This window comes from Hippocampus zosterae, chromosome 5 (genome assembly GCF_025434085.1).
Source record: "Hippocampus zosterae strain Florida chromosome 5, ASM2543408v3, whole genome shotgun sequence".
In the NCBI taxonomy this organism is placed as follows: domain Eukaryota; kingdom Metazoa; phylum Chordata; class Actinopteri; order Syngnathiformes; family Syngnathidae; genus Hippocampus; species Hippocampus zosterae.
Genome location: NC_067455.1, coordinates 7,335,990 through 7,359,247, shown reverse-complemented (window position 1 = coordinate 7,359,247; position 23,258 = coordinate 7,335,990). Strand labels below are relative to the sequence as shown.

Genomic DNA, 23,258 nt, shown 5'->3' with positions numbered 1-23,258 from the left:
AATTTCAAAACATTTCTAAGTTTCCATTTGTATATTTGGGGGTAGATCTTTCAGGTGTTGCATTTTATGTTTTTTTTTTTTTTGTTGAGGTTTTTTTTAAAGTGTTTCAATTTTCCTGTTTTATTTTTGTATACTGTTTATGTTATTTAGAATCTAAAGTTATAAGGAGAATAAAGAAATGAAGGGGGTAAAAGTGAAAAATGTCAAAAGAAAAAAAGGAAAAAAAGAGAAAATCTAGAGAAAAACAAAAAGATAGAAATTGGAACAAATGATGCAAAACGAAGAACAAATCAAAAGGAAAAAAGAAAAACAACAAATAAAAAATATTTTAGGGAGGAAAAAAGTTTTATTGAGAAAAGGAGAAAAAATGAGAGAATTGGAATAAAGAACACAAAAATGAGAAAAAGGGAGTAAACCAAAATAGACCACTTTAAAAATTGGGAAAAAGAGGAAAATTGTTAAAGTATAAAGACAAAACAGGAAATGAATGAATGCAAAAATAAAATCTATATTTAAAAATTAAGAGAAATAAGAAGTGGAACATAAAAGGAAAAAAAGAACAAAAGAGAACGGCATGAACAAATTGAGGGAAAAAAATAGAGGTATAAAGCAACATAAAGGAATGAAGAAATTAGTACGATTTTAAAAAATGGTAAGCTAAAAAGCTATAGCCCCAGCGTGCTTGTCTGTGAACCTTTGGCGCCCTCTGGCAACTGTCGGCTGTAATTACACCCTGAACACAAATTGAAAACAGACCAGACAGAAAAATAAGTCTTTATTCCTTTCTTTGATACGCTCATCAAATATTGATATCATACTATAAATATCATTTCACAGTTCTCCATAAATCTTGTAAAGGTATTTTGACATTCTATCAAAAGAAGTTTGTACAGCAGCATTCGTACTGTCGCTCACATGAAGCAGCGTTTATTCCTGAGAAGCACCTCAAGGTACAAAAACCAAACATTTAAAATCATTACGTTGAAATTAAGTAATCATAATTTCAAGGTAGATTCAGACGAATAGCTGTGCCCGCCCATCGAGTGTGAAATTAAACACACAAGCCAATCTGTGACCTGACAATTTCTGAAATGTGTCTGCAAGTGCGCTCTTCTCTACTTTGTGAAGAAAGGCTGCACGCCATAGTGCAATTGAACCTCTACGGGCCAAAGAGAGGAAAGGAGAAAAAGCTACAGACCTTATGCCATAGACCAGTGTTTGAAATGTCACCGAACTTCTGTCTTTCATTTCAGATCGCATTGCGCAGGCCCTCGGCCGTTGGGCTCCTCTCCCTCAGAGGGGGTAAGCGGCAGGTATGCGTAGTTGGCACGCGTGCGACTTGCCGGTGATTGCCTGCAAAGCCGCGTGGCAAGAGCCAGGAGGCTGAGCGTCAGCAGAATGCTCAGGATGATGGTGAGCGTCAGCCACGTTGTCCTGGAAAGAAGAGAAAGAGAACAGATACATGTGAAAATTGTCATTTTTTAAAGGGGGGGGGTGCTATGGGATCAAAGTTGTCTCTCTCCCCTCCCCCCAAAAAAGTCGTTCATGTTTGAGAAAAAAGGTGGCAAGGTTATGAGAAAATTAGACAATATTTCCAAAATCTTGTAAAAATGATATTGATTTAAAAAAGAAAAGAAATAATACTTACATGTTGGATCAGTTGCAAATTTATTCCAATATACATTTTTAATTAAAAGAGGCACATTTTGCAGCAAATACTGTGTTAAAAAAAAACTAGAAAAAATTAGATTATTTTTTAAATGAATTTAAAAAGGGATACGAAAAGGAGGAAAAAAATGAAAAACGTATTTGGAAGGGGAAAGGTCTACAAAAAGGAAATGGGAATTGGAAAAAGGAAAACAAGAGAACTTTTTAAAAATGTCCCCAAAATGAGAAAAATAGGACGAAACGAATTAAAAAAAAAACCCGACAGTAAAAGCAATGAAATGAACTTTTTTCATCGAAAACAGTTTCTCTTCAAGTTTAAAAGGCCTATTTTCCATCGCTAAAAAGTCCGATTTCTGCGAAAATACATCATGATTTATATTAGGCTTTAAAAGCAGCCGTGACTGCAACAAAGTGCATCGAACACAAAATTAACCATCCACCTGAAACTGTTGCAACACTCTGGGAATCAAACGGCACATTTTACATGACAAAATAAGACTCGTTTCTCAACTTACTCCGTTAGATAACCAGTTTCTTGCTCCCGCTCTTTGGCCTTTAAGCGTCCATCTGTGACAAAAACACGACAACTTGTAGACACACTTCCGTTATTGCGGGAAGATCGCAAGGTGCTACTGAGGTCACGTTGGTCCGACGAGCTTTTCGGGTGTGGCGCTTCATCTCTTGTACCTTCTTCACAGGTTGTTCCGGAGAACCCCGGAGCGCAGCTGCAGCCTCCGTGGATGTGATGGCACGAGCCGCCGTTCATGCAGGAGCACGTCTGATTACAGCCGTTGCCATAGAAACCCGGCAGACATTCTGGAAATCCCAAACAAACACATTGAACACTTTACAGATTTCAGGGATGTCGACATAAGCTTGTGTCGGCTCCTTAGCTCCTCTTGCTAGCATAAACATGCACGCCAAGTTTTCAATTCGAGTTCGTGACACCTTGCGTCTGCATTCCGAAGTACCTTGACTGCAGTTCTTGCCTCTCCATCCGGCATCACAGACGCAACCCCCTGCGACACGATACAAACGAAACGGCCGAAGTTCAGAATGGACGCAGAGCACCGGTTAGCGGCGCTTCATCGGGGGCGGACGCTTACTGGCGGTGCAGACCCGGCGCGAGCCGCAAGATGGCGGCTGACACGCCGTCGAGTCGCAGCCGGCGCCCCGCCAGCCCTCCCGGCAGCGACATAATCCGTCCACGCATCGTCCGCGTCCGCCGCAATCCGATGGCTGGCAATGGCGCGAATGGACGCACAAGATGGTGGAGACTGGCCGAGCGCAGCGCCACCTTTGGTCCGCTTTGCTGCGATGACATTTAGAGGGCGGGATAACAGTTTCGGGCGGCAGCAAGAGAGGTTTTGTTTTTTTTAGCTTACGAGGCACCGGCTACCATTTGTCCGACGGGTAGTTCGCCAAGGTGCCGTTGGACACGAAGGTGGATGACCCGCCGCCGTCCATATTGATGGCGTTGATGACTCCGTTTTGCTTCAGGAAGTCGGCCATCTCCCAAAGGCTCATTCTGTCAAGACGGGCATCGCCGTGAGCAAAAATTAAGACGTGAGATGTGATTGTGTGGAGCATTTTTTTTTTCATAAATTGCTCACCCTCTTTCTCCTGTCTGTCCATCCACCTGGAACAAGATCACCCTGCCCTCGGCGTCGTGACCCAAAGCACTCCTGGCTGATATAACGTTGGTGAAATAGTCTAAGGAGCCTGCCAAAGCACAGAGGCACAAAGTTCCGGAAAACATTCCAAGCGCTGTCGGCACGCGCCACCGCGGGGTTTCGGAAACCACGAGGACGTCCGTACCGGTCTCCTGCGTTTCGGCGCATTCGGCCTTCAGACTGGAATTGATGTACACCTCGCCGTTTCGGAGCAGCCACATCACTCCGCTGATCAATTGGACAAAAGGATTGGACTGCTCCAAAACCTCCTCCTGTGAAAGATACCTGCAAATGCACAGAAGACTGACTGACTGTGAAAAAGGCGAAATGATTCAATATGACGTCAATAGGGGACAGTCGGTTTCTCAATCCCAAACGTGAATATGGTACATTATGCCGCAACACTCTCTGGTCGCTATGGTTATGTTTAAACGTGCCTTCAAAATAAGATACGCCGCAAATATAAAGTGCATGAAAAATGCGACTCACTATCGCCGCATATTATGCAGAGTGGGCTCGGTGCGTGGGAACCTCCCGTTGAGGTAAATCCATATTTGAAGTAGGACTCCTGATAATGTATTATTAAATGTAAACCGTCTTTTTCTGGAAAGTCATAGGCTCCTCTTCTGCCTTCTGGCTGGGCCTTTTCCCCTTCCCAAATAAACTTTCCAAAGACGTTTTTTTTTTTTTTTTTTTTACTCATTTTGCTAGCTCCTGCGTTTCATTTTAGCGGTAACCTATCACATGACCGAGAAGCGCGCCTTGACCTGCGTCACGAGTTAACATACTGTAGATATCACAGAGGATCCGGTAATTTTTCAAAATAAAGCATATTTCACAGTCCGAAGTAAATAAAACAGAAGTGAGTTATTTCGTCTTTCTGTGCGACCCGATACCAAATGGCCCATGGACCGGTGCTGGTACGCGGCCCGGGGGTTGGGGACCGCTGATTTATGGTGCATTAGAGGAGCGTGCGCTTGATACAAACTGAAGGCTTCATTTGCATTTGTCTTAATGTGGTCTGCCTAACCTATAAGATCCAAACAATTCATGGATAACTATTATGATAATTATTATCGTTTATCAAAATAATGATTGGTTGCGTTTCTTAAAAAATAAAAATAATAATAAGTAAAAAATTGCAATCGGATTATTTTGCTAAATCGTTCAGCCCTTGTTTTCTGCCTCACGGTGTCTCTTACCCAAACACCAGGGTCCCGTCCCTCCGAATGCCAAATTGGGCGTTTTGCACGCCGCCGCTGTCCCGCACCATCCTGCCGTCGCTCACCACGTTGCCCAAACACCGATTCGTATGGGTGTCGAAGAAGCCGCCGTTCTGCGCGTACAGACAGCCGGCGTTCCGGGACGTCTCCTCCACCGTGGACACGCTGGAATTGTTGCAGCCTCCTGGCTGGCCAGGCTCCAGAACCGACAAGGTCCTCAGGGGGTCATGGACCACCGTAAAGTGACCTGAAGCCAGTCAGACAAAATGAACACCAGGACAGACAAATAAATAAATGAATAAATAAATTTTGTCTGATTACAGTGAACTATCAGAAATTTGCTATTACTTTTTCACATAGGGACAGGTAAGTTTTTTTTGTGTGTGTCCAAATAAATTAAATTGCCATTTAGAAACTGCAGTTTTGTTATTTCCTTGGGCTGTCTCTGAAATCTTTGTGTGTGATAAATACGCAAATAGCACAGAAATCAGGAATAGGGGGGGGGGGAAATATTTTACTTACCATTTCCACATGACAAGTGGAGGTTCTTCTAAAAGACGAAATTTAAACAATCAAAAAAAAAGACGGATTACTTACCAGTCACGGCACGGTTAGGCAGATTGTACACGATCAGTCTGGACTCAGCCACTGGTAGACCGCTGTAGTTGCTGGCGCGAAAGCTCTCGTGGGTGCGATTGCCGTGCATGCTGGGCTGACAGTCCCTGACGTGGCGGTGAGAGTGGCGAGGGCCGTGGCCATCCGTGTAGGGCTGCAGGATGTCCATGTAGGGCGCCTGGATGTCACCCATCGCCGACACTCTGAAGAAGGATGGAAACGTACAGTTTTAGGGTAGAAAACAGCAAAGAAATGTTTTGAGTCCATCAAAGCCACATACAGTAAATATTCCAGGCATTTAGATTTTTCCCCCAAAAAATATCTTTTACAGGTTAGTTTTCAATTATTTTGAATTGCCTTATGTATAGGTGGAAAGACTCTATACTTTTTTGTGGTGTAGAACTGCAGGCGAATTTAGAATACGTTGGGGGAATTCGGGATATGTGATCAATATTTGTTTGTCCGCCATGTTGGCGGCTGAGATCAGCTGCATTTTCTATTCTAATACTCAATCAGCACCAGAACTCAACAACAGTGTCAGGTTCCGACGACTGCGTGGTGCCTGACATCAGGGAAAAATTATATTCAGTACTGTATGCAATTGTAGCAATAACAGACTCACGTTATTAAGAAGAAAAAAACGAGAAAAAAATGAGTCGGTTCCATGTCTCACCAAGCTTATCCTCCCAACATGGCAGAACAAAAATTACAATAATTGCTAGAAGGGGGAGAGAGAGAGACAGAGACTGAAAGTATATAACAAACCCTACTCAGACATTGTGCGGGTTGTAGGCGGGGAAATTATATAATAATTATCGCCCAGGCGTAGCGCTAAATGTGGTCAATTAGATATGCATTCATCAAACTGACTAAATTTACTGAAACAACGTACGTCCATTTAAAAGGCATTTACAAATAAAAATACATTTAAAAAGCATTGTAAGTAAATAAAATGTAGCTTTCTAAACTTATTGAAAGACTCTACAGTAAAGCTGTTTTTTAAAGAGTCGGGGGATGAGAAGTTAATAGAGAAGTTAATCATTTTAACTCAGCTCATTCCTTTTGGGTGCAACCGTGTTTGCTTTAAAACCTGAACTCTACTCATCGACCCGAGTCTGCAGGGTTTACGTCAAATATGTTGTAAAACAGTTCAAGTATTACGCAGAACTAAAAGACCACAAAAATGAGTCACGTGAGAGGAGTCGACCACGTGAAACTGGTTGAAAAATTCGGAAGTCGGCGACCGTCGAGAAAGATGAACAACAATTACGGAAATTCGTAGGGTGGTAATTCTTTTTTTAAGTACTCTATAGGACAGGATAACCAACAGGTGTTCTTTTAAACGCGAAAAAAATCCTTAGACTGGACAAGTAACTAACTTACCCGTCACCGGGACTTTGACTTGTCCACAGCGAGCCACAAAGAAACAAAAGTATCCCCAATAACCTTACGGATATCCGTCTGGATTCCATTAAGACTGAGGAGCTCCTCTCCTTAACTAAAGTGTCAGGGGGGGTTTCTCCTCTTGTCACGCAGCATTGCCACTTATTTTTTTTCCGAATCTAAAAGTAAATCGAGAGTAATCTTCCCGTGGTTTCCGGTCATGTCTTACAGAATAAAGTTGTATTGTGTCAGTGAACTGAATTATTATATTATTATTAATAATCATAATATGATAATTCCGTTAATAATAATAACATTATTATTATTGCTCTTTTTTCTCACGGTAATTGTTCTATTAGAAGAAGTGACCAAGGCACGTAATATTTTTCCATGAATACAGTGAATAAAATGTCTTATATTTTATAGCATTAAATTGTGTATTATTTTTTATGTACCGTACCAATCTCTTTGAAACTTAGCTTGTAGCCGACGTGTGCACGTTTTGAGCACGACGTCTCTTATCCACTGGATAAAGGACACTTTTGATTCTCTCCTCTTTCATCTCAAACTGCTTCAAACAACAATGCTGTGACGGAAAAGTGGTTAGGACTGCACGACTGTCTGTGTTTTATGTTATGTGTAGTGTTTATTATTTTACTTTATGTTAACTGTTTTGTTCAGCGCTTTGTTACATCTGCCGCTGTTGTATTGTATTGTATTGTACTGTAATACAATGTACTAAAATGTAATATAATATATATGTATATATACATAGTACACGACACTGTCACAGTTCAGTTCAGTATGCGTATGTTCAGTATGCGTATACATGTACGCCGAACACAACATGACATTACACAGTCTCGCCTTTGATGGCGGATAGCGGTATTGAGCTTACCAGTCATGTGCACCGACTGAAAAAAAACTTTTACTGAAGAAGAAAAGCCGGAAGTTAAAGGGTTAAAACATGGCAGCGAGCATCAGTTGTATAAAGCACAAAGTGTCGTGCGTTCAACCCTCGCTGATCTTCAACCTCCAGCGCAAGACGTCCCCGGCCAGTGCGTGTGCTCGACGGGTTGCGGAAATTCGGAGCGTGAGAGCCGCAGCGAGCGCCACTGCGGACATTCAACACAATGAGAGGTTCTGCTTGGAGCTGGTCAGGTGGGTTCACTCTCGGCTTGGGTGACAAGACAAGTTTGGGTGAAAGAGTTGGATACAAATACATACAGAAAAATCGGATGACATAAATGCCCCTTTTCGCGCTTTAATTTATTAAAAATGCTAAAACCAATTACCGCGCAACGTAAATATATGATATGAGGATTTTAAAAATGAATGGATGTATAAATATTTGGTTTAAAAAATAAAAGCCAGCGAGCCAATAGAACATACCTTGTTCTGAGCTGCAGCAGGAGAAAACTTGATCAACTGCTGCACTTAAACAAGAGCAATTTATTCTAAAGAAAGTACAATTAGAAAAAAAACGATTCACGCCGAATTATTTTGAGGCGGATTTTCTTGACTATTTTTATTTTAAATAGTAGGCCTGGCAAGATCAGTATATTTGGGCTGATCACCAATGAGCAGCTATTTAAATAACGGAGCAATGTTTCCATTTAAATATATACTGAGGCTTACTGTATTTACTTTTGATTTCTGTTTATAATCAACAAAACTCTTATTTTCCATTTTGGCCAATGTTTAATCATCTTTACAATGCTCCGACTGACCGAGATGCTAGGGTGAAACATCAATGACCTCTTTGCTTCCTTTTGTATCAATATTAATGCACTAGGCCCTCTTCTATCTCTCTCTATATATTTAACACGGCCTCCTCCCCCCTCAGGTCCAGGGACTACGAGGGCTTCGTGTGCTCCCTCCTCCTACCAGAGGCGGCGCGACGTTCCGCCTTGGCTTTGCGTGCCTTCAATGTGGAGCTAGCACAGGCAGGTCGTCCCATCAGCAAGAAAGGATGTTAGGGCAGTTTTGGGCTTGCTTTGGCACCATTGAGAATTGGGAACTCACTTTTCCCTGTTCGCCGCCATGTTGTTTGTGTAAACAGCGCGCATCAGCAAAGAAATACTTTGAACGATAGAAATTGTTACGTAGAAAAATTTGAAAATGAGGATTGTCCGTATCTTCGTGCAAATTAAATTACAAGATTTGTATATTTCATACGTGCATTTGTTTTCCTTACAAGGTGAAGGACTCCGTTTCCCAGAAATCTCTTGGTCTGATGCGGATGCAATTCTGGAAGACGGCCATTGAAGAAATCTACAGAGACAAACCACCCAACCAGCCAGTCAGCGTCGAGCTCTGGAGGGTAACTGGCGCAATCATTTGTCTTTTTAACATCTACTCCCGGGTCACTCGTGAAAGCACTTTGAGCATTTATTGGAAATCCATGTACTAGTATCCTCTTTGGTGTCGCTACTAAAACTATTTAACACACAAATAGAACAACTGTGTCTCACCAACAATGTATTTTTCTTCTACTCCTGCCAGTTACCACCTACTATCCTGCTCTAGTAACACTACTTGGCCAACTACTAGGCATATGTTCCGCACTAGTAGCCTGCTGAACCTTACCAATAGCACCAAAATACATACTCGTAGTCTTGCCTCACTAGAAACATGTACTTGACCTTCTAGTATGACCGACTCGTCTGCCTAAGTTGTCCTACTAGTATTCAGAACAGTCTCAGAATTTTATGAAATGACTTGTCCCATTTTTTTAAATACGATGCGTGTTCATATTTTAGTGCTTTTGAGATGCTGGTTGAGCCAGTGTGGATTCTGTTTTTCAGGCGGTGAAGAAACATAACCTGACCAAGAGATGGCTGACAAGGATCATAACAGAAAGAGTAAGGCTCCTTAGATCATACAAAAAAATATGTCATGGAACAAATGGGAGGCAGTAAGGTTTGTAATTCGAATCTTCCTGACTGGTGTGGAGGTTTCATGTTCTCCCTTTGCGCTGTTCTAAAGAATCTACCATATGGTGAGAGAAGGTGGGGGTGGAGTAGGGGGTGATCAGTGAACCACAATGCAACAGTGGAGCACCGCACGCAAAATGGATAGATTGGAATGAATTATGGCGTTCTATTTCAGGAAAAGGATCTGGATGACACGGGCTACCGAAATCTGCAGGAGCTGGAGTCATACGCCGAGAACACGCAGTCCTCACTCTTGTTTCTGCTACTTGAGTCTTTAGGTTAGAAGGTCCTCACAAGCACAACAAATAAGAGCTTTTTTTTTTTTAAATCATTTGCGCATTTGTTTCTTGCGGCAGGTGTGAAGGACGTCCACGCAGATCACGCGGCAAGTCACGTGGGCAAGGCGCACGGCATTGTGACGTGTCTGAGGGCGACCCCTCATCACAGCAGCCGGCGCAAAGTCTACTTGCCCATGGACATCTGCATGCTGGTGAGATACCTTGCTGGTGTGCTACTCCGTGCCTGGATTTGCACGAATGTACATCAGAGGTGGCAAAAAAAAGTACTTTTGCTCTGTACTTAAGTAGAAGTACAAATTCTCAAGTCTTAAGGGACCCTGGTCAAAGTAGGAGTGCTTGTGTTATTTCTGTTATTTTGACTTCAAAATGGCGCCGCGAGAGTGGCTGTCTTTCCAGCAGCTCCTATATTTTGTTGTTCTACTTCTTACTTTCATAACTTTGCTGCTGTGAATTGTGAATTTCTCCATTGTGAGACTAATAAAGGTTTTCTTGTTCTTCTTCTTCTGATACTGCCCTCTGTAATTAAAAAGTCAACCAAGTATATACTCTGAAATCTCCTCACAGTATAAAAAAAATGTTTTTGTTTTTTTGGGTCTTTCGTTATTTGCAGCACAGAGCATCCCAGGAGGACTTCATTCGCCGCAGCCAGGAGCAGAGCATACGGGACGTGGTGTACGACATCGCCAGTCAGGCTCACGTTCATCTGGAGCACGTCAGTGCACACTTGGCGCACAACGCAAGGCCACGCAACACAACAGAAACGAGCGGCTCGTCGTTTTGTGACGCTCATTCAAACTCCGTTTCATGAACGACCCAGGCTAAACTTGACTCCTCCCATACCTACAAAGCTTGTTTCTCAGTGGAGATGTATCACTTCAACATCCTTCCTTGACGCCAGTTACTATTTTCCTATTTAGCCTTTGCATTTGTTGCCATCTTGTCTTGTCTGAATGCGACAGCACAAAAAAAAAACATGAATACGCGAGAACACAAAGAGACGAATTTATAAAAAAGGAACCACTTTATGTATTTTTATCCCCATCGAGGAAGCATAACTTTGGTGCTGTGAATTGGGAATTTCTCCATTGCGAGACTATACTGTTATCGCTACGTGTTAAATACTATGAGTATGTTAACGCAGGTCAACAGCACGCCAGTCATTCATGCCTGCGCCAGGAAACTGAGCGTCTTGCTCCTTTATTTCGGTCTTCTTGACGGCGTACAGTGAACAACTGTGACATCAGCTCAATGAATTGTGGAGTGAAACTGAAATGAACAGATTTAAAACAAGCATTAATATTGTGTACACAAGTACAACACAAATCGTCAGGTGTTTAACAAAAGACATAAATACAGCTCACAATGTGACAAACAACGATAAACAATGCATTTTCGCAGCACCTTCGCATGCTAATTAGCTTGTTAGCACCGATTTAGCATCGTCGCTACGTCGTTAGCAGTACTCTGAGCTAGCGAGTTTCCAATAACAATTCAGGGAAAACAATCTCCGAAACACATTTCTAAATAACGATAAACACAAGCAGACTTACAGCCATTGCTTTCGAAGGTGAAACGAAAGGAATATAACTCAGGAGGACCAGTTGCGACGACCACGGTCAGGCTTTCTGTAATGACTCGTCTGATGAAACATGGCATCTGCTAACCACAATGCGCCGCGATAACTAAATGAATATTCTAAACAGAATTACTATTAATGAAATGGCCCGAAACTTTTACTGTGGGTAGAACAGAGACTAATAAAGGTTTTCTTATCTTATATTGCCTGACGTTCACGGGTCTTTTTGGAGGTGTGAACATTCTTCAGTAATTAGCAGCAGAGCATAAGCGTGAAGGTCATTCGAGTGGTCGCTTGCTGCTTCTGCAATCTCTCACACACATGATGAACAGAACAGCAGCTTGTGTTTTATTTTTGTTTCTGTCTCCCCCCGCCCGCCAGGCACGCTCGTTCGGCCCCAGCGTTCCGGCAGCTGCGACGCCGGCCTTCCTCCACACGGTAAGTTTTCTCACGGCAACTAATACACACATGAAACCTCCTCTCTCAGTTATGTGCTGAGATTCACTGCATCCGTCACAAGAGATCTTGGATCCGTGCAGGATGCGGAACAAACTTTAAAAATATATGCGCCAAACTTAAAATCTGACAAGACCACAGCATGCTATTCATTTCAAGGTCAAAAAGAGCACGTGTTTGTTTTTAATATGAGCAACAACAAAAAAAGGTCATGCTCGAGGGTTAATCAACCTCTTTGGTAGATGCCATAACAATAATCGTCGGGAGGGGGGGGGGGGTCTGTCTCATAGTTGTGAACTCAAACAATGTAACTCTATATAGCGGGGGTCCCTGATGGGTAGGCGGACACTTATGACACCCGAGTTTTTGTGCATGTACAAGCCATTTAATGGAATAGACTGTCCAACTATATTCAACAGCAAACAGCCGTTTCCTCGCTAAAGTGTTGATGCAGAGATGCAATCCCGTGCGGAATGCAGAAAGCGTGACTTCCTTTCTATTTGGCATGTAAAAAGCATGTGATTTTCACGCCGCAGTGGACCGCCGCATGTGGTTATTTTTTTGCATGTCCACGTGAGGAAACCTGCAAAGCGTGCGCTCTCAGCCTCTTAAAAAATTCATTTGGAATAATTGCGGGCTTGAGCGGGTGCCCTCCGAAGCATCAAGAAAATGCGTCAGAGTACAGAGAAATATGTGTACATTACACATGAAATGTTAAGAAAAAAATCGTGTCGCCGCTTCTCGGACAGAGTTGCAACGCTGGGAGTTTGACCGCCTCATCACCTGTTGCTAGGCAGAATTGGTAGAACTCGCTCATGGGGGATAAAGCGGTTGAGATGATGGATGGATAAACGTCCATGTGAAATTCTTTATTTTTACTAAGATTTGAATTTAATAGAGAGAGAAAAGGTGCTTAAAAAAGTCCTAAATACTTATTTATAAAACTGAAACTCTTCTTCTGTGGTGTATGCGTGCGATGCAGGTGGCGCTAGAGGACTTCCTACAGAGGCTGAGGAAGGCGAACTTTGACATCTTCCACCCGAGCCTGCAAAAAAGAAACCCCCTCCTCGCCATCCAACTCTACCTGCGCTCCTGGAAGAAGACCTACTGAAGGCCCTCGAAGGTCTTAATCGAGACTTTTGCGGAGGATCACAAACAGGAAGTTGACCTGGAGAAAGAGCAGACAGTTCGGGTGGATATAAAAAAGTATGCACACGCCTGTTCCAATGCCTGGTTTTTATGATGGAGTGGGCTTTTCCCGACAGTTTTTGTGAAGACGAGCGGAGTGAATATTTTGACTCTGAATGTGCGTCCCTAAATTTCAAGTTTGGGGCCACTGTGCTTCTAGTTTAAACAATGAAAAATAATCTTCTGGATCCCTGCTACAGTTCAGGATGGAGGTGTCACTTTGGGGCTGTGGAGAGAAATATGAGCAGTTTGAAATAACAAAACCTTCAGGCCTCTACTAGAAGGTACCAAAAAACACCCCCAATAAAAGCCGACAAGAACTGAGTTTTATCTGATTTGAGTGAGAGGGATTCAAGGCGGTGGCAGTTATTTGCTGACGCCCATTTAGCATGAATTTTAATGGGATTGGTTCATTCCGAACATGGCCACATCCCATTCGAAGCGGGCGTGCACACTTCAGGTTTTTTTTTTTTTTTTTAGCTTTCCTCCTGGAAAGAGCCGCAAAGTTGTAGTTCTCATTAATGGCAGAAAAAAAGGGGTTGGAAATGAAACTGGTCTCATGTTTTCAGATTCCAAAAACGTGGCATTTGAGCAATAAGGCATGTTGACTTTTTATATCCACGTCGGTAACAAAATATTGCTGCTTAGTTACTCTGGTTCAGACCTTATATAAAACAGTCGTCTGAGTCTTAAATTCAATTTTAGTCATTTGCATGGGCTGTCACCAGTGTTGTGTCCAAGGACCGGCAACCCGAGGCCAAGGCCAAGGACTTGACTCCGAGGCCAGAACAAAAAAGCATATGATATACAGTTAATTATGCTTTTAATTAATGTTTTAGTGCAGTAGTTTCTTAAATGTGAAGTAAATCAACACTCAACAGGCATGACATGGCACGGAAGACAAGTTGACTTTGCATAGAAGTCAATCACTGAGTGCAGAAAAAGCGGTAATCTCCGCAGTGATCATTTTACAGTTTACCGGCAGTGAGTCCCGTGGACCCGCCGATCAGAAAAGTATGAGTCCCATTATGCATTGAGAGAGTCCCAATTTCGAATTCTGAAATGGTCTACTTATTCAATTTCGTATGATAACACAAACAACAACATATACATACAATTATAAACAAATGTTGCAAAAATCTAAATAATTCAGGACCAGGCCTGAGGATTTCAGCTCTTTGAAGTGAACGATGAGTCGTTTTGAGCCGGAAAAAAAACGACCATGTATAGTAAGGCGTTTTTAGCTGAAAAAAAAACGACCGTGTTTAGTAAGGCGTTTTTAGCCGAAAAAAATTACCATGTATATAGTCACCCGTTTTTAGCCAAAAAACATGACCATTTGTAATAAGGCGTTTTTAGCCGGAAAAAAACAACCATGGATAGTAAGGCGTTTGAACCCCCAAAAAAGCCGACCATGTATAGTAAGGCGTTTTTCAACGAAAAAAATGACCATGTATAGTAAGGCGTTTTTAGCCGCAAAAAACGACCTTGTATAGCACGGCGTTTTTGGCCAAAAAAAACGACCATGGCCCGTCACTGTTTTGACTTCTTTACATCACTTTCCCCACTCTTATATGAAGTCAGCATGTGTTGCCGTGCGACTTGAATGACGTTATTCTTTCAGGATTCAGTAACTCCTTGAAAAGTGCAATGTCTGAGGAGGTATTCTTTTGTTTTATTGTTGTTTTTTTTAATCACAGACGAGAGCTGAGATGAAAGCTCATTAGTCCTAAAAGAATCCTTTTGCCTGCAGCATTTAGTATAATTGACACGATTGTTGTGAACACAGGCACACCAGCTGTGTGCTGCGCCTCACTGGCTGCGGCTCAGTTTTATTGACAGATGTCCTCTATAATGGCCAATTAAGCAACTTCTCACAGTTCACTGCTTGCCACTCCCACAAAGATTTTAATCAGGGAGGGTGAGTATCGATATCTAGCCAGTACTGGCCGAATTTCAAAGTTTTGGTTCATGGTGAAGTCTGCCGATACTACCCACCGATACTTAAGACAAACAATTGCAACATGGGCTGTGTCCAAATTCACAGGCTGCATTTTCGGCCGCATGAAGTCATTCTGGCAAGACTCGACCGCACGTGATGTCCAAATTCGCTAAGGTTTATGCGGTCCGCAAAAGGCTACATGAGGAGGAGCCTTCAAAGCCAACAAAGGACCCAGCGTGTGGATTGTCTTTCGAAAATTTAAAAACCACAAGCGGTCGAGTCATGCAGGAAGTGATGTCACGCGGCCGAAAAAAGCTGTAGTACTCAAGTACGGACTTGACACTTTTTGGGGGGTTGTCTCGGACTCCTTGACATTTCACATGAATGCACTGAATATTTATCAACTCAACGGAGTTCAACTATGATTTTTTTGAGAGCTTTTTTGTATTATTTTATGAAACTAAACATCCTCCTCCTTCAAAAAAAAAAACTTGAAATAAAGTTTGTCCGATTATATAGCCATCTGATTAGTTAACCTGACCGTGATCACCAAAGTCTTTTTCTTTCACTCATGTCAGCCAGCGGCAAGTTTATAAAATTTGGTTTGACGAACCATCAAGAACTGGCGTGAGCCAGAAGGTCTTCCAAAAACCGCGATATATTTATAAAATAGACGCACAAACCCACTGTGCCCCCATCGTCAGGTCTTCTTTTTCCATTTCACATTTTATCTGAAATGTGCAGCAAAAAAAACTGTCAAAGCAATTTTAACAAATATTTGTGAAATGATGACATTTAAAAAATGTCGGGAACTGTCAGGGTCAACCCGAAATCCTCGAAGAACTTGTCGGGTAAACTCAATTTGAAGTTTTTGAAAGCACATCTACTCGTCCAGTACTTTTTTTTAACTTGCAGTTCAATTCCAACCAACCAACAACTTTCTCAGTACTGCTTTCTGAGCACATGAGAAATTGATGTCAAAAGTTAGTTGGTGTGACACTTTTTATTGAGCTCAGATAAAGACCTTTTTCACAGACTTTCAGCACAGCTTCAACAGAGAACAAGACAAGGCTCCCTCCCACCCCCATAAAGGCTCATTTCATGCTCATATGAAAATGAACGTTCGGCGAATTAAACCTTTCCCCCCCAAAATGACTTTGACAGCAAACGTAGCGAAGCTGAAGGAAGTATAGAGCACTTTTGTTCTGAAGAAGGCTTAAGAGTCAGTTAGCATTCGGAAGGAACAGCGTTACGGGTTAGCGTCAAAGGTTGAGTCGCCGGGAATTGAGTAGGGTAAGGTGTGTTAGCTAAGGAAGCTACGAGCAGAGAATGATGCTAAATTTGAATAGCAACAACAATTTTAGCGTAGTCCGCAGGATATTGGTTAGGGTTAGCAAGGAATGGGGATGCTAGCTTGCGTTGGCGTTAGGAAAGGAGAAGGATAATGGGTTGGGTAAAAGTTCTTTCATTGAGGTAAAGGGGAGTTAAGTAATGGACCCAGGATAGGGCGAGGTTAGGTCAAAGAAAAGTTAAACCCAACCATCAACATATTTGCCGAACATCCAACAAACCGCTCAAAGCCACCATATGAAAAGCCGCACTTGTGTCATTTTCAAGACGTCACATTGAGCAGGCCACATGACAGACGAGTAGAAAATAAAAGAAAAAAAACCTCAAGTCTGTCTACAGCTGTTGTTGCCGTTTCTCAGCAGCAACTTCTGCGCGCACAGCCTGAACTTGTGATCACGCACGCTGTAAATGATTACGTTGCAGCAGCTATTGGTGGTCAAAATCCAGAAGGCAAAGAAGGAGAAGTTGCACCACTCGTTGCCCAGAACGTAACCCACCAGGAAGACCGCAATGGGTGTGAAGGAGGCGGTAAAGGCCACCGTCAGTGTCCCGATGGTCTTGGCCGCTTTGATGTCGGAGAAGGTGGGCTTGCTTGCTTTCTGGCATTCGGCCTCCGCCAGGTGCTTCCTGCGCTTGGAGTGCTGCCGAATGCTGGACAGCGAGATGATGTTGATGGCCACCGTGCCGCCCAGCAGGGTGAAGTCGAAGGCCGGGAAGATCAGCAGGATGTTCCAGGCCTGCGAAGGGAACTCGCCGATGGTTCCCAGCCCATAGTTGCACATGCGGCTGCAGGTGTTGTACTCCAGGACAATCTTTCGACTGAACACCAAGGGCGACACCGCTAGGAAGAAGCTCCCCAGCCAAGAGAGCACAATGAGGATGCTGGTCCGTTTGCGCGTGATCACCGAGTCCTTATGCAGTGGCCTCAGCACGGCGATGCTACGCTCTATCGTCATCAGGAAGATGGTGGTGATGGACACCAGCGTGCACCCCGCAAAGATGGGCCCGATGACGGAACAAGGGTGGAAACTCACCGACTGCGAGTTGTGAACTACCCACCGCGGCGCAGATTCGCCGGCCATGAGGTAGACTTCGGCGTAGACGGACACCGGCACCACGAAGGCACCCACCGCAAGGTCGGCCGCGGCCAGCGAGGCTTTCAGGTAGCCCTGCGGCGTGCGGAAGTGCTTGGTGCCCAAGATCACCGCCAGGGTCAGGAGGTTGCCGAAGAGGATGGCCAGGATCAGCAGCACCAGGAAGACCACCAAAAGGATTTTGTTCGCCATGGTGCAGCAGCACACGGTGCACTGCGCCTCCTCCCCACTGTCCGGCATGCTCGGCGGGCCGGGGTCGATCATTGGACAAACCCGGGCCAGATCTTCACATTAGCATCTGGAAGGTAAACACAAGGTATGGTCAACATTGTGGGTAAGGATGTCAGTTGGAATCAATATTTCTTACTAGTTTGGGTTCGAGTTATGGGTCCTCTTCAGTTTCTCATTTTTTGCTTAGGGACCCGGAAGTATTTGGAGGTAAGGTTGTTTGAGTTCTAAAACTGCTTAGGAGTAGTGCATCGGTGCGACCTTGAACCCACCGTTGGCATAGGTTGTGCCTGACCATCCTACACAAAAAGATGTTACCACTATTTCAGGTAGCAATATTTTAAGTAACGGGCTACTGACCAAATTTACTGACTCTTTGCAAAGAGATTACAGAACCAAATGATTGGAGAGTAAGTCCAGTTTAGGCTCCCAAGTAAAGTAACTAACTGTTGGTGACAACCGGATTGAAATTAAAAACGGACAATCAAAGCAACACCTTGTGTAGTCCTTCTTGGGAAGATAGTTCCACGCTCAAGAAAGTGCAATTGCATTTTTTATCTCTGAGACCAGATGACATTTTCCACAAAGGTTGAGGAAAAGTACGATGAAGAGATTTAGCTTTCTGAGTTTGGCCATAATTAATGTTAAGTTTCAAGTAGGGTTTCTGATTGGAGTTTAGATTTTGGGGTATAGTTTTACTGTTTACTGGCGAGGAAGATGGTGATGGGTTTGCGTTAGCGTTAGCAAGGAAGAGGTTTAGTATTTCGGTTCAGGGTAGCCTTACGGTTTAGGGTTTTTTTGGGGTGAGGGGAAGATGGTTATGGGTTTGCATTAGCAAGGAAGAGGTTTAGTATTTCGGTTCAGTGTAGCCTTACGGTTTAGGGTTTTTTTGGGGATGGGGGGAAGATGGTTATGGGTTTGCATTAGCGTTAGCAAGGAAGAGGTTTAGTACCGGTATTTCAGTTCAGTGTAGCCTTACGGTTTAGGGTTTTTTTAGGGGATGGGGGAAGATGGTTATGGGTTTGCATTAGTGTTAGCAAGGAAGAGGTTTAGTATTTCAGTTCAGGGTAGCCTTACAGTTTAGGGTTTTTTGGGGGGAGGAAGATGGTTATGTGTTTGCATTAGCGTTAGCAAGGAACACGTTTAGCATTTGGTTTCAGGGTAGCCTTACAGTTTCGTTTTTTTTTTCTTTTTTAGAAAGGGGAAGGGGGTAATGTGTTCAGGGATTACACAAAGAAGGGGAGAGAATTTGGAGGATTAGGGTTAGAAGTTACAGATGGGTTCAACCACATCAGTGATTTAGCCTACGATCTTAACTGATCCACGTTAGCAACATTTAGCCTAGAACAGAAAAACACGCTGACGACAACCACAACTTTTCCAGCTCATCAAACGTTGTTATTTGACATTGCAAAAGCATTTTGTTGAAAACCGAAGCTTTCAATATCAACAAAAGCAAAGTGATAAGGCTTCGGTATTGAAACAGATTGGGTTTATTTCTCTCTCCGGGGTGAATACGCCTTTCACTCTATCGAAGCAACACGCTTACAAGGTTGTCATTTGGTCATGGACAAGTAGCAGGCAGACAAGTAGGAGCTAAAAGAAAAAAAAAAATAATGAACCTCTTGTTTACTACAATGACCATGGCCAATGCTCAAAAGTAATTTTATTTAGCTTTCTGAAAATATTGAATTGTGGATCAAATTTTGACACTATGCTCTCATTTGATAGTATGAGGGGGAAAAAAATCTATTATTTAGAGTCGCCCATTTGTCTAGGGTACCTGCATGTCATTGGAGGTCATTTTGGTGAATTCCCTACCATAGAAGTTGGTCAAATTATGAGTCCTGGATTTTTATTTTTTTTTGCAATCATGTGGTAACGTCATGGGATTTTCTTTAAGTAAATAAGACTATTCTGTTGGCTCGTGTGAGACCAGAATAAAAGGGCTGGATGGATGGATGGATGATGATGTCACAATCTATGTGGCCAGCTGTAGTAGTAAACACAAGCCAGCTGACTGGGCCATTTTTTTTTTTTTAATCCGCACAGACATGAAGAAAAGAGGCATTGCGAAACCAGTATCACAGCCGTCAACATTTGACACCCCGGGCCACGGATAACGTTAGGTACACGTGTGCGATGTTATGATATCCTGCCACAGATTTATTTCGTTTTGTTTCATACAGTATTGTGGTTACCTTGGTGTCTGATATGCTCAATACAAATAAAATCGTGTTTTTTTTTTAATGTCCCCACTAACTAAAAATGTTAAATATAAAAATTTCCTTTGTAGATGTAACCAAAAAATAAAACTTGGGTTTGATTTTGCCTTGCTTTTGTGTATTGCTGGCATCAGGCCGAATCCTTCGATGTCACAATTTGGTATTTTTTTTCAAGATGTTTGTATCGCATCAACGACTACCAAGGATTACTTACTCCATGTCAGATTTTTTTTTTTTGTTGCTTTAAGTATTGGCAGTCTCAGGAGTAGCCAATAGCTAAAAATAAAGCTGGTATCGCCTATAGTATAGTAGCGTGACCTTAACGACCTCTTTCTTGTCTACAGTAGATGCTTCAAACTGTTCAAACTATACGAGAACCCCCCCACTCCCCCACCCCCGCTAGCCACCCTGTCATTGCTTATCTCTCAGTTTCACATTCATATCCTCAAGCGGCCAAGTATGGACACACACACAATCCCTGCGTCCATGTAACTCTTCATGCAGAAGGCTCGCTCATATCCAGCTAATCATCCTCCGCAGAGTGCCAGTGCAAATAGATGCATGGCAACAGTCGCACTCTTATGTTTGTTTACATGTGTGGCCCTACATTAACGATACTTACGGTTGATATAAAAAGTCTACACACCCCACTTCCAGGGCCAGGTTTTTCAAGGTACGAATGCAAGTTGAATCATTTCAAAACGTTTGACTCATAGCCATTAAATGAAGTGAAATGGTTGGTTGCATAAGTGTGCACACCCTCTCTTGACGGGGGATGTGGCCGTGTTCGGATTTAAAGGCATCAAATTCATAGTAAGCGGGAGTCAGTGCACACCTGCTACCATTTCAAGTGCCTCCAATTAACTCCAGATAAAGTTCAGCCGTTCTACGTTTTGACTGGTATTTGGATCTGTTCATAAATAAATAAATCAAACGGCACCCGCACTATTGTCGCATGGATGTCTCTGACAGTGTCGGCGCATCAGTTGAAATTGAGTGTTGATATTCGTAGACAGATTAAAAGGTTGCAAGAGTAATGGGTGCAAGACATTAAGATTTTCTCTTTTCAATTGTTTTTTTTTTTGCCTCTTTTTAAAACTGCTCAGAATTAAAAATAAATAAATCATATTCTATTGTACATTCCCGGTTTTGTTTTCTGTGTGCTTTTGTAAGGACAATAAGACATTTTGTGCAAAATTGTCTGAGAATAGTAAAAGAAATATTTCTTTTTAAAAATATTTATTATAATATTACATAAACTTGAATTTGTCACAGTTAAGGCCTTTTTTCTTTCATATTTATTTTACCAAGCCAAAATAGACACCAACATTTTACTATAAACATTAAAAATCACATACATGTGCAAGTAGTCCTGATGCGCAGGAATACAAAGCATCAGATAAGTGTACCAAAATATGATTCACTCCACCCGCCAATCCTCCTAAAAATATATCCATATAAAGAGAAAGAGCTGAGAAGTCCTTATAAATTATGCTCGACTTACTTTGTCAATTAGAGGAAGCCACTGGAAGCTGCTTCTTCTTGCCCCCAACGTAAAACCCCCCCCCACCCCCTGCACGCAGCCTCGCATGCACTCTCTCACTACATACACCCCCACTCCTAAAAAAAGAAATAAACACAACTCATCAGCTCACATCCATCTCGCTATTCTTGCACGCGGGCGAGGATGATGATGATGATGCATGATGCTCCGCTCGGCTTTATAGCGGTCTCCTCCTGCTCCTTCTATTGGTTGACTGTGAGGATGATGAGAGAGTAGCCCCTTCCCCCTGTCCTTCTCCAGCCCCCCCCCCCTCCGTCCATAGGAGGTCCACTGTACTGTCAACACTTTCCATTATGTTGACTCACACCGTTAAACAGTCCTGCAAGTCCATTGAGATGCATTAAGATGTTTACTCTGTCGTTATCCATTCATGGGAAGAAAAATTGCTCCTTCATTCAAATAATGTAGTGTGAGCGTGAGCCACCATGGAGAAATGAATTTCGATAAGACGAGTTGCGGTTCAGTCACAATAGGGTAAAAGTGGTAACATTTCAGCCAGAAATGGGTATACATAAGATATCCTTTTATTCGTCCCACACTGGGGAAATTTACAGCCTCCAGCAGCAAGAATGTATGAAGAAAGAAGAAAGAGAAAAAAAACAACAAACATCTTTCAATTAAATGCAATATGAACGCAAAATGGCTAAATCGCAGTACTATTTACAATTTTCCTTCACATCATTTAATTATTATTATTATCATGATTGTTATTTTTTATTCATCAGCCTGACAGCAGTCGGTAGGAACGAGCGTCGGTATCTCTCCTTCTTGCAGCGCGGGTGTAACAGTCTCTGGCTGAAGGAGCTACCAAGTGCTGTCAGGACGGCGGAAGTAAATCGTCTCGCGAAAATTACAATGGTACCCAAAAGTAAACCAAAACTTGAAATAGAAAAACCCAAGAATGTTGCACTGGCCATGATAAACTGGTACAGTACAAATGAAACTGTTCTACTCAGTGATAAATCTAGTGGAGAACATGTCATGACAGAGTTGGAGTTTCAATATAAAAGTAATCCAACAAAGGTAACACTGGAATGGAATACGTTCAGAGTCCAAATTGTCATAAAAAAAAGGGTAAAACTTCCATCCATCAATCCATTTTATTCTCACTAAGGTTGCGGGGCATGCTGGAGCCTATCCCAGCCGTCTTCGGACACCCTGAACCGGTTGCCAGCCAATCGCAGGGCACACAGAGACGAACAAACATCCGTGATCACACTCAAACCTGGGGGGGCAATTTTTTCAATTTCTATCAGACTGCCATGCATGTTTTTGTAATGTGGGAAGAAACCGGGGTACCCGGAGAAAACCCACGCAGGCACGTGGAGAACAACAACAACTGTCGTTCTCGTGGTATTAATTTAGTCACTGGTAGCCTTCCCATTTTAAGGCTAATGCCTGTCAATAAAATAGGTAGTGCATTTGGACCTGGCCGTTTTGTAAGGAGCACGCATGCTGAAAAAGTATGGCCACCGCTGTGGTAGTGTGTTAGTAAGAAGAAATTCAACAATGTTAGCGTGGTGTACTTTTACGACCGTTGTTGTTTTGGCAGCGATTCGCAAAGTGCGGTTCGGTGGCTCTCTCTCGTGGTACGCAAAGACACACCCATAGAAAGTTTCATTTTGTTTTATCTTCCTCTATGTAAAGATAAAACTGTGCCTAATGTTAGATTAGGTTTTTCAAGTCAAATTCAGTTGTATTTCATTTTGAACGACAATGCATTTGAATTGCAAAAATTGGCGAACCACCGTCACAGATGATGTCATCGACGCAAGAGTGTGTTGACAATCTTGGGAGTGAAAATTGAGCTTCAGCTGCTGACACGACACTTTAATCTG

General features: G+C 42.7%; 3 protein-coding genes and 1 long non-coding RNA gene across 8 annotated transcripts; 1 reads left to right on the top strand and 3 right to left on the bottom strand.

Moving 5' to 3' along the window:
- Positions 1 to 326: 326 nt before the first annotated feature.
- Positions 327 to 6,754, bottom strand: nagpa (N-acetylglucosamine-1-phosphodiester alpha-N-acetylglucosaminidase). Of its 2 annotated transcripts, XM_052066821.1 has the most exons (13): positions 6,563 to 6,752; positions 5,162 to 5,382; positions 4,544 to 4,811; positions 3,487 to 3,626; positions 3,282 to 3,390; positions 3,068 to 3,196; positions 2,915 to 2,980; positions 2,775 to 2,788; positions 2,640 to 2,687; positions 2,356 to 2,484; positions 2,184 to 2,235; positions 1,199 to 1,434; positions 327 to 733 (listed from the first exon to the last, which is right to left on the bottom strand). In XM_052066821.1, the coding sequence occupies exons 1-12, from the start codon at positions 6,649 to 6,651 to the stop codon at positions 1,245 to 1,247; spliced, it is 1,455 nt and encodes a 484-aa protein (XP_051922781.1). In that variant the 5' UTR covers positions 6,652 to 6,752; the 3' UTR covers positions 327 to 733; positions 1,199 to 1,244. The 2 variants fall into 2 exon arrangements, with proteins under 2 accessions (XP_051922781.1, XP_051922780.1); XM_052066820.1 differs by having other exon boundaries at positions 2,775 to 2,980; positions 6,563 to 6,754.
- A 626-nt stretch (positions 6,755 to 7,380) lies between these two features.
- Positions 7,381 to 13,338, top strand: ndufaf6 (NADH:ubiquinone oxidoreductase complex assembly factor 6). Of its 4 annotated transcripts, XM_052064540.1 has the most exons (10): positions 7,381 to 7,521; positions 7,602 to 7,723; positions 8,409 to 8,508; positions 8,763 to 8,885; positions 9,370 to 9,426; positions 9,674 to 9,776; positions 9,855 to 9,988; positions 10,408 to 10,509; positions 11,755 to 11,811; positions 12,812 to 13,338. In XM_052064540.1, the coding sequence occupies exons 4-10, from the start codon at positions 8,799 to 8,801 to the stop codon at positions 12,938 to 12,940; spliced, it is 669 nt and encodes a 222-aa protein (XP_051920500.1). In that variant the 5' UTR covers positions 7,381 to 7,521; positions 7,602 to 7,723; positions 8,409 to 8,508; positions 8,763 to 8,798; the 3' UTR covers positions 12,941 to 13,338. The 4 variants fall into 4 exon arrangements, with proteins under 4 accessions (XP_051920500.1, XP_051920501.1, XP_051920499.1 ...); XM_052064541.1 differs by lacking the exon at positions 8,409 to 8,508; XM_052064539.1 differs by having other exon boundaries at positions 7,381 to 7,723.
- Positions 10,966 to 11,748, bottom strand: LOC127600223 (uncharacterized). Its single transcript, XR_007962294.1, has 2 exons — positions 11,348 to 11,748; positions 10,966 to 11,063 (listed from the first exon to the last, which is right to left on the bottom strand). It is a non-coding gene; the product is annotated as an uncharacterized LOC127600223 (long non-coding RNA).
- A 2,992-nt stretch (positions 13,339 to 16,330) lies between the features above and the next one.
- On the bottom strand, positions 16,331 to 21,428 carry LOC127600220 (beta-2 adrenergic receptor). The gene is made up of 2 exons (XM_052064538.1): positions 21,357 to 21,428; positions 16,331 to 17,701 (listed from the first exon to the last, which is right to left on the bottom strand). The coding sequence occupies exon 2, from the start codon at positions 17,665 to 17,667 to the stop codon at positions 16,633 to 16,635; it is 1,035 nt and encodes a 344-aa protein (XP_051920498.1). The 5' UTR covers positions 17,668 to 17,701; positions 21,357 to 21,428; the 3' UTR covers positions 16,331 to 16,632.
- Between the last annotated feature and the right edge of the window lie 1,830 nt (positions 21,429 to 23,258).